General features: G+C 33.0%; 1 protein-coding gene and 1 long non-coding RNA gene across 2 annotated transcripts in view; one reads left to right on the top strand and one right to left on the bottom strand.

Moving 5' to 3' along the window:
- Positions 1-6,252: 6,252 nt before the first annotated feature.
- Positions 6,253-10,056, top strand: LOC143228730 (uncharacterized). Its single transcript, XR_013015438.1, has 2 exons — positions 6,253-6,297; positions 6,639-10,056. It is a non-coding gene; the product is annotated as an uncharacterized LOC143228730 (long non-coding RNA).
- The window catches only part of LOC143228729 (uncharacterized), a 101,784-nt gene continuing 96,117 nt past the window's right edge, over positions 9,837-15,503 (bottom strand). Inside the window, exons 32-34 of the mRNA XM_076460020.1 lie at positions 14,445-14,676; positions 12,621-12,749; positions 9,837-11,721 (exon numbers count right to left, since the gene is read on the bottom strand). Of these exons, the coding sequence (XP_076316135.1) occupies positions 11,424-11,721; positions 12,621-12,749; positions 14,445-14,676 (659 nt within the window). The 3' untranslated portion in view covers positions 9,837-11,423. The remainder of the gene's footprint in view (positions 11,722-12,620; positions 12,750-14,444; positions 14,677-15,503) is intronic.

The following is a 15,503-nucleotide window of genomic DNA, read 5'->3' as shown; positions in this document are numbered from 1 at the left end:
ATTTTTTTAGAATTTCGGGTAAAGCTATTCCAGGGCGATCTGCGCTGGTGGTCCCTAATTTAGCAGTGATAAAATAGTGAGAAGACAGCTGGTCAATGTCACTTACAGTCAACTCTTGGTCCACCCTTTTACCAACGAAAGATGGGATTAACTGTTACATTACATTGCCCCCATGGCTGAAAGGGCGAGCATGTTCGCTGACGGGATTCGAACTTCTGATCCGTATATTACTAGACCAGCGCCCTAATTACTAAGCCAGATTCGTGTCTTCTGGTGGGCGAAAGGCGAGTTTGTGGACTTATATTTTAAAAATCTGGTGTCAGATTCCATGCAGTGAAGCATATACCTACTGTTTTGATACTTAATTTAGCAATACCAACTGTAAATAAAACTCTTTACAACAAATTTTTATGTACCAATAACCTTTTGACCTTGACCTATGACCATTAGAGATTAATCAGGTTTAGTGCCTGTTGAATAAATTTCATCAAAATCCACCCGTCCAATATTTAGATATCGTGTCAAGAAAACTGGATAGACTTAACAATAAGTCTCTTTCTCATTGGCGAATCAGTGTGACGTTTAGAAACACAGTTGGTAAATTTGTAATATTTCCTGTGTGTAGAATTATTCTTATCAAATTTTCTTCTACAGATAACTTGTATAGACCAGCCCTGTGAAAATGGAGGAACATGTTTAGAATGGCCAGAAGGATTTATATGTAACTGTGTTCAAGGTTGGTGTGGAAACAGGTGCCAGAAACGTGAGTGTATGATCTTCTTGGTTATTTATGTATTTAGTTTAAAGCCGGATTTAATATCCTAGAAGAACACTGAAGGTTTTCAGTTTTTATTTTCCAATATTTCACTTTTAATATTCCTCGTAGCTTTATAAGTCTTAGGTCATAAACACGTAGCTCTATAAGATATATTTATTTTCCCTCATTTTATAGAATTATTTTTTCTTCAAATTTTACCTTTCGTTTATTTCAAGTTAAACCTAATAATACTATGTAACACAAATAACACTATGTAACACAAATTTTGTTCCTGGACAGTTTGTGTTATTTCTTAATTACTTATGTTGTAAAAGTACAGAAAATGGCCATTATTCCCTTCAAACTTTGCTTCTGTGACCTGGATAATGAAATTTATAAATTAACCTATTTTCTATGTAAAAACGGACAAATTTGCATATTTTCATTTGCATAAGGTCTGAATAAAACAACATATGAATCAAGATTTACATGTATTTATACTAAAGCTACACAAAAATGTTTAGAAGTGAGTAATTTTTCGAGATTTACGACTGTCACTTTCACGTATCAGTCCCCAAATATAGTCTCCCGTTATGTGTTTGTTATACGCTCCTCGGTAGCGGCGTTCTAAGTCCAGTACATCTTGGTGGAAGCGCTCGCCTTGCTCCTCTGAGTATACTCCTATGTTCTCCTTGAATTTATCAAGATGAGCATCAAGGATATGGACTTTCAGGGACATCCTGCTGCCCATTTTGCTGTAGTTCTTCACAAGAGCCTCAACCAGTTCCACATAATTTTCGGCCTTGTGATTGCCCAAGAAGCCCTGAACCACTGCGACAGAGCTGTCCCAAGCTTTTTTTCCTTCCTACTGAGCTTCTTGGGGAATTCTGTGCACTCCAGGATATTTTTTATTTGTGGTCCAAGGAAGACACCAGCTTTGACCTTTGCCTCAGACAGCTTAGGGAAGAAGTCTCGTAGATACTTGAAGGTTGCAGACTCCTTATCAAGAGCTGCGACAAATTGTTTCATAAGATCCAATTTTATGTGCAATGGTGGGAACAACACCTTCTGAAGGTCCACTAATGGCTCACACCGAATGAGCCAGGAGAAGAGACGGATACTTATTCCCGTTATGGAGCAGCACAGCTTTGAGGCTTCTGGATGAGCTATCAGTGAAGAGGCACCACTCGTTGGGGTTACAGGCAATTCCAGTTGTCTCACGCAGACTGGATACATTGTGGCAGAAGTAGAGTCCATCTTGACGAGTGAATGCGTCTGGAGAATGCTTGCAGCTTCTTGATGCCATCTTTGATAAAATCAGGTAGGTCTACGTGTTCACTAAGTCAGCTAAAACTGAACTGAAGTGGTGAGCCCCTGTATATATATTAGTATGGAATGTTCTAGAAAATTCTAAAAGGTTCTTGATATTTTTCGTAAGTTCTACAACATTCTAGAAAGTTCGAGAAAATTCTCTATCAGCTACTCAGCACTGAATCTACCTGGAATGTTCTGGCAAATGGGTAGATTTGAAAATTTCATTATCCAGGTCACAAAATCAAAGGTTGAAGAGAAAAATAGGTCTTTTCCATTTACTTTAGGCACAAGCAACTGGAAAATAGCACTTTCTGTCCAGGAACAAGAAAAAGTAAAAATTTTGTTACATAGTGTAATAGACGTGGTGGGCGCAGCACAGGCAGCCCAATGTACAACTCTATGCTCAACATAAAACAAAACTGAAGAACCAAACCGAATCATGTTTAGCGATAGACAGTTCAATAATTTTTCATCAGAGAGGTCGAATAAGTTATACTAAACCAGTTTTGAAACTTCATATCGTTACTTCCGGTTATTCTCTGTCACATGACTATGTTGGTAATAATCCTGCAGTGTCTGTCACATGACTGTTGGTAATAATCCTGCAGTGACTGTCACATGACTATGTTGGTAATAATCCTGCAATGTCTGTCGCATGACTATGTTGGTAATAATCCTGCAGTGACTGTCGCATGACTATCTTGGTAATAATCCTGCAGTGACTCTCGCATGACTATCTTGGTAATAATCCTGCAGTGACTCTCGCATGACTATCTTGGTAATAATCCTGCAGTGACTGTCACATGACAACGTTGGTAATAAACCTGCAGTGACTGTCACATGACTATGTTGGTAATAATCCTGCAGTGTCTGTCACATGACTATGTTGGTAATAATCCTGCAGTGTCTGTCACATGACTGTTGGTAATAATCCTGCAGTGACTGTCACATGACTATGTTGGTAATAATCCTGCAGTGTCTGTCACATGACTATGTTGGTAATAATCCTGCATTGTCTGTCACATGACTATGTTGGTAATAATCCTGCAGTGACTGTCACATGACTATGTTGGTAATAATCCTGCAGTGACTGTCACATGACTATGTTGGTAATAATCCTGCAGTGTCTCTCGCATGACTATGTTGGTAATAATCCTGCAGTGACTGTCGCATGAGTACGTTGGTAATAATCCTGCAGTGACTGTCACATGACTATGTCGATAATAATCCTGCAGTGACTGTCACATGACTATGTTGGTAATAATCCTGCAGTGACTGTCACATGACTATGTTGGTAATAATCCTGCAGTGTCTCTCGCATGACTATGTTGGTAATAATCCTGCAGTGACTGTCGCATGAGTACGTTGGTAATAATCCTGCAGTGACTGTCGCATGACTATATTGGTAATAATCCTGCAGTGATTGTCGCATGACTATGTTGGTAATAATCCTGCAGTGACTGTCGCATGACTATGTTGGTAATAATCCTGCAGTGACTGTCACATGACTATGTTGGTAATAATCCTGCAGTGTCTGTCACATGACTATGTTGGTAATAATGCTGCAGTGACTGTCGCATGACTATGTTGGTAATAATCCTGCAGTGACTGTCACATGAGTACGTTGGTAATAATCCTGCAGTGACTGTCGCATGACTATGTTGGTAATAATCCTGCAGTGACTGTCACATGACTATGTGGGTAATAATACTGCAGTGACTGTCACATGACTATGTTGGTAATGTTCCTGCAGTATCTGTCACATGAGTATGTTGGTAATAATCCTGCAGTGAGTGTCACATGACTATGTTGGTAATAATCCTGCAGTGCAGGTTCTATGGCAAAAGGGGACCGGCATGGCCAAGCGTGTTAAGGCGTGCGACTTGTAATCTGAGGGTCGGAGGTTCGAACCCCCGTCGCGCCCAACATGCTCGCCCTTTCAGCCGTGGGGGCGTTATAATGTGACGGTCAATCCCACTATCCGTTGGTAAAAGAGTAGCCCAAGAGTTGGGGGTGGGTGGTGATGATTAGCTGCCTTCCCTCTAGTCTTACACTGCTAAATTAGGGATTAGCACAGATAGCCCTCGAGTAGCTTTGTGCGAATTTCAAAAACAAATCATCGCAAAAAGCTCCAGCATAAAGCTGTCATTTTCAGAGCAAACTGTTCCTTTTAATTTTTCGTAATCCATCTAGTTACGACGACAACTGTTTCCCACTGTTCATTTCAATAGGCTGATCTGAAAGAAGTTCATGTGTTAACTTGGTATGTCTACTTACAGAATAGTACAAACCCCCTTTTCATTCTCCAGCTGCTTGTAAGATGCGAAGGTTGAACAGATGATGCAAGTAAAAGCTTTATCATGGTGAACCCATACCATGTTAGTCTTATTATTGAAGAGAAATATTTTTAATTATGTTGTGTACTGTACCTAATATAAGTAGATGGCTTTTACCACTGACCTTTAAATTTCTTGATTCTCAATTGTTATTTCAATATTTTAAAATTGCTTTCCATGGTAACGGTACGACTCTCTGCAGATATCTTTCTGGATGGTTCTGGTACCTCAAGTTAATCCATATACCTTTGTTTTCCAATGCTATAAAGTAAAAGAGAGAAATCTCAGATCTAAGCACGTTTTTACAATATGAACGTATGAATATTTTGTGTCGGAAAGCGCTTTTTCATGCCCTTCTCGAAAACGATCAACTTTTGGTTGTTCCATACTACCTATAAAATGTGAGTCATAATGTAGTATTGATAAATTATATTTCACCGTGACTCTACATTTGCTGTTGTTTGTCTTGCTGGTTTGCATATTCCAAATTGCTTTAATATATCGAACTTAGATCTCTGTAATATGTTTTACAGGATTTGTTTGTTTGTTTGTTTTTGAATTTCGCACAAAGCTACTCCAGGGTTATCTGTGCTAACCGTCCCTAATTTAGCAGTGTAAGACTAGAGTGAAGGCAACTAGTCATCACCACCCACCGCCAACTCTTGGGCTACTCTTTTACCAACGAATAGTGGGATTGACCGTTACATTATAACGCCCCCACGGCTGAAAGGGCAAACATGTTTGGCGACCCTCAGGTTACGAGTCGCACGCCTTAACACGCATGGCCATGTCGGGCCTTACAGGATTTCAGAAACTGGTATTTAGCACTGTTAAAGACTTATGCTCCATAAACAATCGTTTAAAGTTGTTTGTCAGAACTATATTTTCACAAATTATACACAGACAAACTGCGATTTATCACGAATATTATCTCAGTGATTGAATAACATCTGTCAAAAAATTAAAATTTTCTTACTACGAACAAAAACGGTTGTCTTACAACGTCATTCCTTGTCTAATTAGCACGTGACTTTTTACAAAACACAGTTCGTATGTGATGTAGAGATTAAACGATTTTAATAAGCTCTATATAAAGGAAATCTTTACGTAATACGACATCTACAGAGGTTACCACTGTTCTGTCAGGTAATTAAGCCACAAGGTATATTTTGTATTACATCTCTAAAGGTAACTTGTTCTGTCAGGTGATAAAACAACAGTCGTCACAACTAAAGTTTCTGAACACTTCTTACCCACTGAAAAGCTTCGATACGCCGTGATAATAATGAATATTTCTAAATATCTCATTGTTTAAGTTTCATAATGTGTTGTTCCATTAGATCGGTGGTTCTTTATCTGGGGATCGTTCGAAGTTTTTCGCGGGTCACGAAAGGTTTGAGAATTAGTGGGGAAATCACGGAGCAGTTTGTAGTTTTTGTGGCAAGCGCCTGTAACTGCCCACCAATGAGAAACACGCTGAAGAGCGGCAGTTGAACCGCGTCGAGATGCTTGTTGCGCAACCACCCGTCTAATTTTGAGTAAAAATTTTCATATAGCACAACGTTTAGAATTACCTAAATGTTTTTATATATAATATTAATACATCAAACTTAAAATTTAAATATCAAAATTTCCATCATATTTAGTATATCTTCTCATTATATATCAACCCTTACACTGAGTGAATATGTAGGTTTTATATGCTGTTCAGTAATTCCATGGATTTTACATTTGTTTAGCACTTGTAGCATTTCTCAAGGTCATTTATTTGTAACATTTTCAATAAATTAGGATCTTTATATAGTTTCGTTTTATTTTACCTTTACGCAAAGTTCACTATTACAAAAATTATTATAGGGGTCACTGTAATACCCAGGAGAGTCTCAGAGGGTAAGACGATGAGAAGGGTTAAGAACCACTGCTTTAGGTTAACCATCAACAGATCCTACATCAAGTATTTACTATCGTTATTTTTTTAAAATATCTTTACTGACAAATTGTAGGTAAATTAGTATGTGTCAACTGTTGGTTATCTATTAAATAAATAGTTAAACAATGGGGTATCTGTGTGTGCCCACCGCGAGTATCAAACCCTAGTTCTTAGGGTCACACACGCCAACTAAAGTTAGTTTCAGTTATATAATCTTATACATTTTCCACAGTGCTGTGGTCGTCAAATGTATTACTAGCAGTAAAAATAACTTTTACTAACATTACTTGTTTATCAACAGCTCACTTCATGGTCACACCTAATGCGTGTCTTCATGGTTACGACTTTATAGCCTTCTCTGTTACTGACATCGAAGAATGTCCAAGACGTTGCCTACTGACACCTGAATGCAAATCCGCGGATATTTGGTACAAAGAAGCAGTGAGCACGTGCTACATGAAGTACGCTAATAAGGACGAAGTAGGCTTAACCATCGGTTGTAACGGTCATAAAGAACTAAGTCACTTTACCTTTCTCGACTGTCATCATTGAAGTATAATAATTGTAGTTTCCTATCTGAAGTTACACCAGATGTCAAACAACTATTCACCCCAACACAAGGAATGTCTTCTTAACAAAGGTTTCATATTTTGTAACACTTGTCTATAAACTACTATTGTTTATACCTGTATTTATGTAGTATTTATCAGTTAATTATAACTACTATTGTTTATACCTGTATTTATGTAGTATTTATCAGTTAATTATAACTACTATTGTTTATACCTGTATTTATGTAGTATTTATCTGTTAATTATAACTACTATTGTTTGTACCTGTATTAATGTGGTATTTATCTGTTAATTATAACGACTGTTGTTTGTACCTGTATTAATGTAGTATTTATCACTTAATTATAACCACTGTTGTCTCTATATGTATTAATGTAGTATTTATCTGTGAATTATAACTACTATTGTTTGTTCCTGTATTAATGTAGTATTTATCAGTTAATTATAACTACTATTGTTTGTTCCTGTATTAATGTAGTATTTATCAGTTAATTATAACTACTATTGTTTGTACCTGTATTAATGTAGTATTTATTAGTTAATTATAACTACTATTGTTTATACCTGTATTTATGTAGTATTTATCTGTTAATTATAACTACTATTGTTTATACCTGTATTTATGTAGTATTTATCTGTTAATTATAACTACTATTGTTTATACCTGTATTTATGTAGTATTTATTAGTTAATTATAACTACTATTGTTTATACCTGTATTTATGTAGTATTTATCTGTTAATTATAACTACTATTGTTTATACCTGTATTTATGTAGTATTTATCTGTTAATTATAACTACTATTGTTTGTACCTGTATTAATGAAGTATTTATTTGTTAATTATAACTACTATTGTTTGTACCTGTATTAATGTAGTATTTATCAGTTAATTATAACTACTATTGTTTGTTCCTGTATTAATGTAGTATTTATCAGTTAATTATAACTACTATTGTTTGTTCCTGTATTAATGTAGTATTTATCAGTTAATTATAACTACTATTGTTTGTACCTGTATTAATGTAGTATTTATTAGTTAATTATAACTACTATTGTTTGTACCTGTATTAATGTAGTATTTATCTGTTAATTATAACTACTATTGTTTGTACCTGTATTAATGTAGTATTTATCAGTTAATTATAACTACTATTGTTTCTACCTGTATTTATGTAGTATTTATCTGTTAATTATAACCACTATTGTTTGTACCTGTATTAATATAGTATTTATCTGTTAATTTTTACCACTATTGTTTGTTCCTGCATTAAAGTAGTATTTATCTGTTAATTATAACCACTATTGTCTCTACCTGTATTAATGTAGTATTTATCTGTTAATTATAACCACTATTGTTTGTACCTGTAATAATGTAATATTTATAAGTTAATTACAACTACTATTGTTTGTACCTGTATTAATGTAGTATTTATCTGTTAATTATAACCACTATTGTTTGTTCCTGTATTAATGTAGTATTTATCAGTTAATTATAACTACTATTGTTTGTTCCTGTATTAATGTAGTATTTATCAGTTAATTATAACTACTATTGTTTGTTCCTGTATTAATGTAGTATTTATCAGTTAATTATAACTACTATTGTTTATACCTGTATTTATGTAGTATTTATCTGTTAATTATAACTACTATTGTTTGTACCTGTATTAATGAAGTATTTATTTGTTAATTATAACTACTATTGTTTGTTCCTGTATTAATGTAGTATTTATCAGTTAATTATAACTACTATTGTTTATACCTGTATTAATGTAATACTTATCAGTTAATTACAACCACTATTGTTTGTACCTGTATTAATGTAATATTTATCTGTTAATTATAACCACTATTGTTTGTACCTGTATTAATGTAATACTTATCAGGTTGTTAGTTAATAACATAGCATGTGACAACTGACCAGTTACAAGCAGGCCTGAGATTTGTAAACCAATCACATGAGGAATCTTCTACCACAGCTCCCTTTATTCTAAGTCAACAGTTTCATTTTAGTATCTAAATATTGTGTATTCATGTTTATGTACTTACCCTAAAATTTTAAACTAAAACATAACTATGTTTTTCAACACAATTAATTAATTTCTTGAATAAAAAGATTAAACATGTATGTGATTTTCTGTGAGAGAAGCTAGCCCCTCATTCATTCGATATTTAACAAGTAAAATTATCAACTTGGGTAAATAAATAAACTGATTTTATATTCACTTCTGACAGAAGTAGTGATGCAACATGTTTTAAACTGAAATAAATTATAACTGGGCTTCATAGCTATCTGTAATTTAAGTGATGGGATGGAGCAGGCTTCTAAGCTATCTGTAATTTAAGTGATGGGATGGAGCAGGCTTCAAAGCTATCTGTAATTTAAGTGATGGGATGGAGCAGGCTTCAAAGCTATCTGTAATTTAAGTGATGGGATGGAGCAGGCTTCAAAGCTATCTGTAATTTAAGTGATGGGATGGAGCAGGCTTCAAAGCTATCTGTAATTTAAGTGATGGGATGGAGCAGGCTTCAAAGCTATCTGTAATTTAAGTGATGGGATGGAGCAGGCTTCAAAGCTATCTGTAATTTAAGTGATGGGATGGAGAGCAGTTGTACAACCACTTACAACTCCACTCGTTCTACAGAATAGTGAGATATATAACTATCACTTATGATGAACCTATAACTACAGCTTGGCACATTAACAAGACGGCCATGGCTGGCTTGTCCTTCCCTCTAAAACTTCACTCGTTCAACAGAATAGTGAGATATATAACTATCACATATGATGAACCTATAACCACAGCTTGGCACACTAAGGAGACGACCATTGTGCTGTGAACATAAAAAATTTAGTAACAGTTCTTCAGTGTCACTGATTGTTAAAAATGTGCTTCTTATGGAAAAATTCCAAGTTCTCACATTTCATGTAAAAAAATTCAAGAGAATGTTTTATTGATGAAAAAAATTTTATACAATGTGATGAAAAGCTATAAGCATAAAAAATTTGTTCTTTGATAGATAATTTTGAGTTTGTATAATTTACAGTATCTTCAGTTCAAAACTTTTGTTAGTTTTCAACCAACAAACTAATATATATATATATAAATGTATAATAAAATCAAATAATGTTATTAGAAGCTAATAATATGAAGAAAATATTTTGTTTTTATTTTTTAAGAACACAATTGTTTCAGAAAAATACTAAACTACTTGTACCTGCCACAATCTCAAACTATTACAAAAATCTGACAAATGCTAAGCAAAATATATATTTTTTAATCGTATTTTTGTGGAAGCTTTGTGTCTGAAATGCATTATGTGATAGCAAGTTTTTATCATTTTGATGAATAATTACAGCCAAACATGCAACGTTCTGTAAAAACATTACAATATTTACAGCCTACTACATGCTTTTACAATTTCTTCTGTGATCTACTTGTGAACTATGTTACTGCATTAGTGAGTAACAACCTTTTCAACACAAACTTTTAGTTCATATTTTCACCATCAGTTTGCACCTTAGAAAACTTCTGTTATGGGCTATTGGCATCTAATTCAAATTTTTAACAAACAATAAACCTTAGATTTTTCTCTTTTGAAAGCTAGACATTGGTAAATTACAAACATACAAAACTTTTACGATCTTGAGGTGGGGAAAAAAAAAAGGGACCAAGAAATATTTATAGTAATTTATATTTATAGTGATTATAATCATAAATAATCACAGATTTTCACATTGAAATGACTATTTCCTAAAAGTAATGCTAGCTTCTCAGATAGCCACAAATTTCTTGATGGTTCTCAGAATGATTGCAAATAAGGAGAAAGTATGGATATTAAGAAATTAATCAATAAAATGATATTCATTAGAGTAATCAGTTAACACTTATAATTAATGACAAACCTAAAAATCATTAAATAGAGAACCTGCCATCTTTAAGAGGTTCCACATGCATCCTTCTATCAATGTAGACTTTAAAAATGTGGCCATAACTAGCAAATACCAATAAAGTTGAAAAATATTATAAAGTTTAGAATGTACATGTGTAAAAATAACGTATATCAAATATAAAAATTGCAGATAAAAGTCAGTAAACTTAGGGTTACTGAAGATGAAAAAATCCAAAGATAGAAATACTGAAAATATAACTAGCAAAAATGAAAGGCCTGATGTTGAAGATGACAATAAGAGAGATGCTGAAGATAAAATCAATATTTTAAAGGAGAAACTACTGAAAATACACACAATAGATCACTGTATTAACAGTAAACATTCTGAAAATAAAGCATATACAAAAACGTAATTGAGAGTCTAAAAGTGAGAGCTAAATCTTTGAATATGTAATGACATCAAAATCAAACTGAAAAGCTTAGTTTTTTACATAACTCAAAATAACTATCTTAATCAGTTTTATATTAATGAAATTTACAAAATAATTTTTTTATATTGGCACACTTTAGGGCAGAATTTCTTATCCTAATTGAAAATTAATAATGAAAGATAGAAGGTTACAGATCAATGACCTCTTTCTCAGATAGTTCACTAAGAAATGACAACTGACTGAATACACTACTGCCACCCGTAGAATGGATGTCACTAACAGTGCAGTTCGAGAGATTTGCACTTGTATTCTGTGATGACAAGCTCTCCGACATTGGTAGCCTCTCCAGAGCTTTCTCCAAACAACTAATAGTACTGCACGTAGATTCAAGGAGACAGGATGATTCGTTCTTTAAAGCGGAGTCAGTGAAGTGAACGTGACGACTCAGTTCTCCACCTCCAATGTTTCCAAAATTCAAATGTTGGCTATAAAATACATTAAATTACATTTGAAAATTACACATTTCTTTAAGACTGAAATTTCTATCATTCTAAACAATAAATAGGTCTTATTTGTACAAATAGTTTCAGTAAAATGTGTTTTCAAGTAGTTTCATATTGTTTGGAGTTCATGTAAAAAGAAAACTATAATCAAATATCTCAATAAGACTGTTTTTAAAGACCTCGGGCAAACTCCAGGACAAATGTTATTAAGAAAATACTACTGACTTAAGTTTCATAAGAAATCAGCCATCATTTAAATGAAAAAACATAACTGAATTTTTATAAAACTGGAATAAAAACATGAATATTAGTATCTTCAAATGTTAGCATATTCAAGTATTAGTATCTTCAAATGTTAGTATATTCAAGTATTAGTATCTTCAAATATTATTATATTCAAATATTAGTATCTTTAAATGTTATTATATTCAAATATTAGTATCTTTAAATGTTAGTATATTCAAGTATTAGTATCTTTAAATGTTAATATATTCAAGTATTAGTATCTTTAAATGTTAGTATATTCAAGTATTAGTATCTTTAAATGTTAGTATATTCAAGTATTAGTATCTTTAAATGTTAGTATATTCAAGTATTAGTATCTTCAAATATTATTATATTCAAATATTAGTATCTTTAAATGTTAGTATATTCAAGTATTAGTATCTTTAAATGTTAGTATATTCAAGTATTAGTATCTTTAAATGTTAGTATATTCAAGTATTAGTATCTTCAAATATTATTATATTCAATTATTTTCAAGTATTAGTATCTTGAAATATTATCTTCAAGTATTAGTACCTTCTAACATAAAATTGATCAACATTTCAAAACTTGTAATGTTTTTTTAAGAAATAGCATAAAACAATTATTATTCCTACCGTGCTTTAACAGAACTATCATTTGAGTCTAATCTTTCTTGGTTAGAGTTCTTTTCATTTAAAGTGGAAGACAATGTTACTCTTGCTGCTGCTTTTGGAGACTTGAGAATACCCTTACGAGGAGTCGCTCTGGAGCAAACAAAGTGTTAAGAACGTCTTATGAATTTGTTTGAGGTAAACTTTATTGAAAGAAAACTGTACTTGATTGGATGCTACTGTGGACTGCATTTACCTTGGAAGTTCTTGGATAATAAATTGACCTATTACACAGATCATGCATGCATATTGTTGAAACACAGCTGTAACTTAAAGATTTGTGAGTGGAATTCTAAAATGTGTAAAAAGACATTGAAACATTAAAGAAAGCAACTAAAGCAGAGAATCTTGAATAAAAAGCATGAAGTTAACAGGAGTCATGTGCAATCATAGTTTGTTATATTCATTATTGAAGCATGAAGTTAACGGGAGTCATGTGCAGTCATAGTTTGTTATATTCATTATTGAAGCATGAAGTTAACGGGAGTCATGTGCAATCATAGTTTGTTATATTCAGGAGTCATGTGCAGTCATAGTTTGTTATATTCAGGAGTCATGTGCAATCATAGTTTGTTATATTCATTATTGTGGGAAAACAGTTCACGTTAGATCGAAACATCTGTAATACAGTTCAGGGATGGTTTACGTTAAAGGCTTCTTTTTATTTCCTGGTCTTCCAATGATGTGATCAAGCATTTGTTGCTGGTTCCAGTTGATGATTTGCTCAGGGTTGTAGCTGTGCTGTGGTAAGAAGTCGTGGGCTGTTCCTTTATTATTTCTCTAATATTCTACTGGTCTTCCCAATACGAGTTTCACCTCATAAGTACAAAATCTGAGAGGCAATGTTTGTATTTGTTTGTTGGCATTCTGGTTAGGTATGCCTTTTACACGTTTCAGAAATACACTCACCAACCTCAAAGTACCACCATGTTTCAGCAATATTTCACAGAGACAACTAAGTCAACTTGACCCAATGAACACTGTCCTAAACCTTACACAGTCTACAACAGTCTTTAGTCAAATACATTTTTGAACTTTCAGTAAACATAACTGAATTTTATTATTTCTAATATTACATTCAACCAACAAACTTTCAAAGGGAAACACTGAAACAGTTTAAGCACATGTACCCAAAAGTATCAAAACCGTTAAGTAAGTCTTAAACAGACTTCACAGCAGCAGGTAAACTACAGGATAAGAACGAAGCAAATATTACATGTGAATTAATAAATAACATGATGGAGTTATTATGAGACATTCACATGAACATTTTGTTCAAGATGTTTTGTATTTATTACTGATGCATTAGAATAATTTTAATCACCAGAACATTATCATTATTACATTTACCTTTAATTGTACTTCATTTTAGTTTTTGACTTTCATGTGTAAGTTTTACATTAGTATATGAAATGTGAGGTTTGGCAAAGGATAAAAACTGGATAGGCAACGTCCAACCGTATCTTCCTTGGATTAAAAGGAATAGCATTTTAATAGCATTAAAAGTTAACAAAAAGAAGGAAGAAACACCTTATCCAAATGGAACTGAATTTGTTAAACTATGACACTTGATTTAAACAGAAAGAAAGCAGCAAATCGTATATTAATGTTAGCGTAAAACCTTCACGAAAACGTATTAATTGTGTTATGGGGAACAAGCCACACTTTGGACGAGTTACCTGAAATATTAAATAACTGATACTTGCCTTCAGTACATATTATTTTCTTTATTTCATACAAAAATATTATACTCTTACACTATTTTAGGTATCAGACATGTTCTCTTACTGGTTCAGAGAATCCTGTAGTTTCTTCAGTGATGTGGCAGCATCATAATGTGCAGCCTTCAACCTTACGTCCACTTCTGTAGCATGAATGGAACTGCTGCCATCATTGTTGGTCGTACTAGAAAAGTCACCAGTGTCACTCGAAGATTTCTTACTCATTAAATCAGTCAGGGACTTCAGGAGACTCCCGGCCAAAGACTGTAACTGTTTTCTTATCAGTAAGTCTTCAGGTCCTTTTAAATTTGTCAACAAAAAAAAATGTTCGTTTTATTAATTTGTTTATTAATTAGTTCCTCAAACACTTATTAAACATTTTCAATGATATGTTCTAAATTTTGGTGTCCTTTGCTTCAGTTTACCACAATCCAAAGTAACAGTTACATTCAGCTCATGTCACTATTTCTAATTTAATGGGTCAATTCACTTTAAAAAAGATATTGTAGCTCTAACTATAATCATTTTTACAATACAACACATGGTTTTATTTTTCTCTACATAAAAATAGCACAAAAACATCACTGAAAACAATGAAACCAGATGTCATGTTCGTAAATTTTAGAACTGCATTTACAATACAACTCTTTCATTTATTCCTTTATCAGAACATTCTTAGAGAACTTACTTCAAACACACCTGATATTCAAACATTACTTTACTTGTAGAACCACCAGTTTGATGGGACAGAACTATATATCCATGTAGCATGTATAAAAATGCCAGTTCAGTGAGTTACCCCCACATTACACTTGTTAAAATGTTGAGAAACAATTTGAAATGATGATTTCAGAACGGTCCAACCTTCTTAAGATGAAATATTAGAAGTCAACACAACCAGGGAATCGCTGCTACTTAATCAAAAAACTTCTGTTTGAAACTCTATAATATTAACATTCACTTTACTTTCAAGCATAAACATTTCTTTTCGAATTGTGTTCTAGATAAGTGTGAATATAGTTTAACCTTTATCTTTTACAATTATTTTAGTTCATTGTTAAGCTACAATATCAGGCTGGTTTCATACTGAAAACACAGAACTTGTGACATTCATGGTAAACAATGA

This window comes from Tachypleus tridentatus, chromosome 10 (genome assembly GCF_004210375.1).
Source record: "Tachypleus tridentatus isolate NWPU-2018 chromosome 10, ASM421037v1, whole genome shotgun sequence".
Lineage (NCBI taxonomy): Eukaryota > Metazoa > Arthropoda > Merostomata > Xiphosura > Limulidae > Tachypleus > Tachypleus tridentatus.
This window is presented reverse-complemented; position numbering and strand designations above follow the sequence as displayed.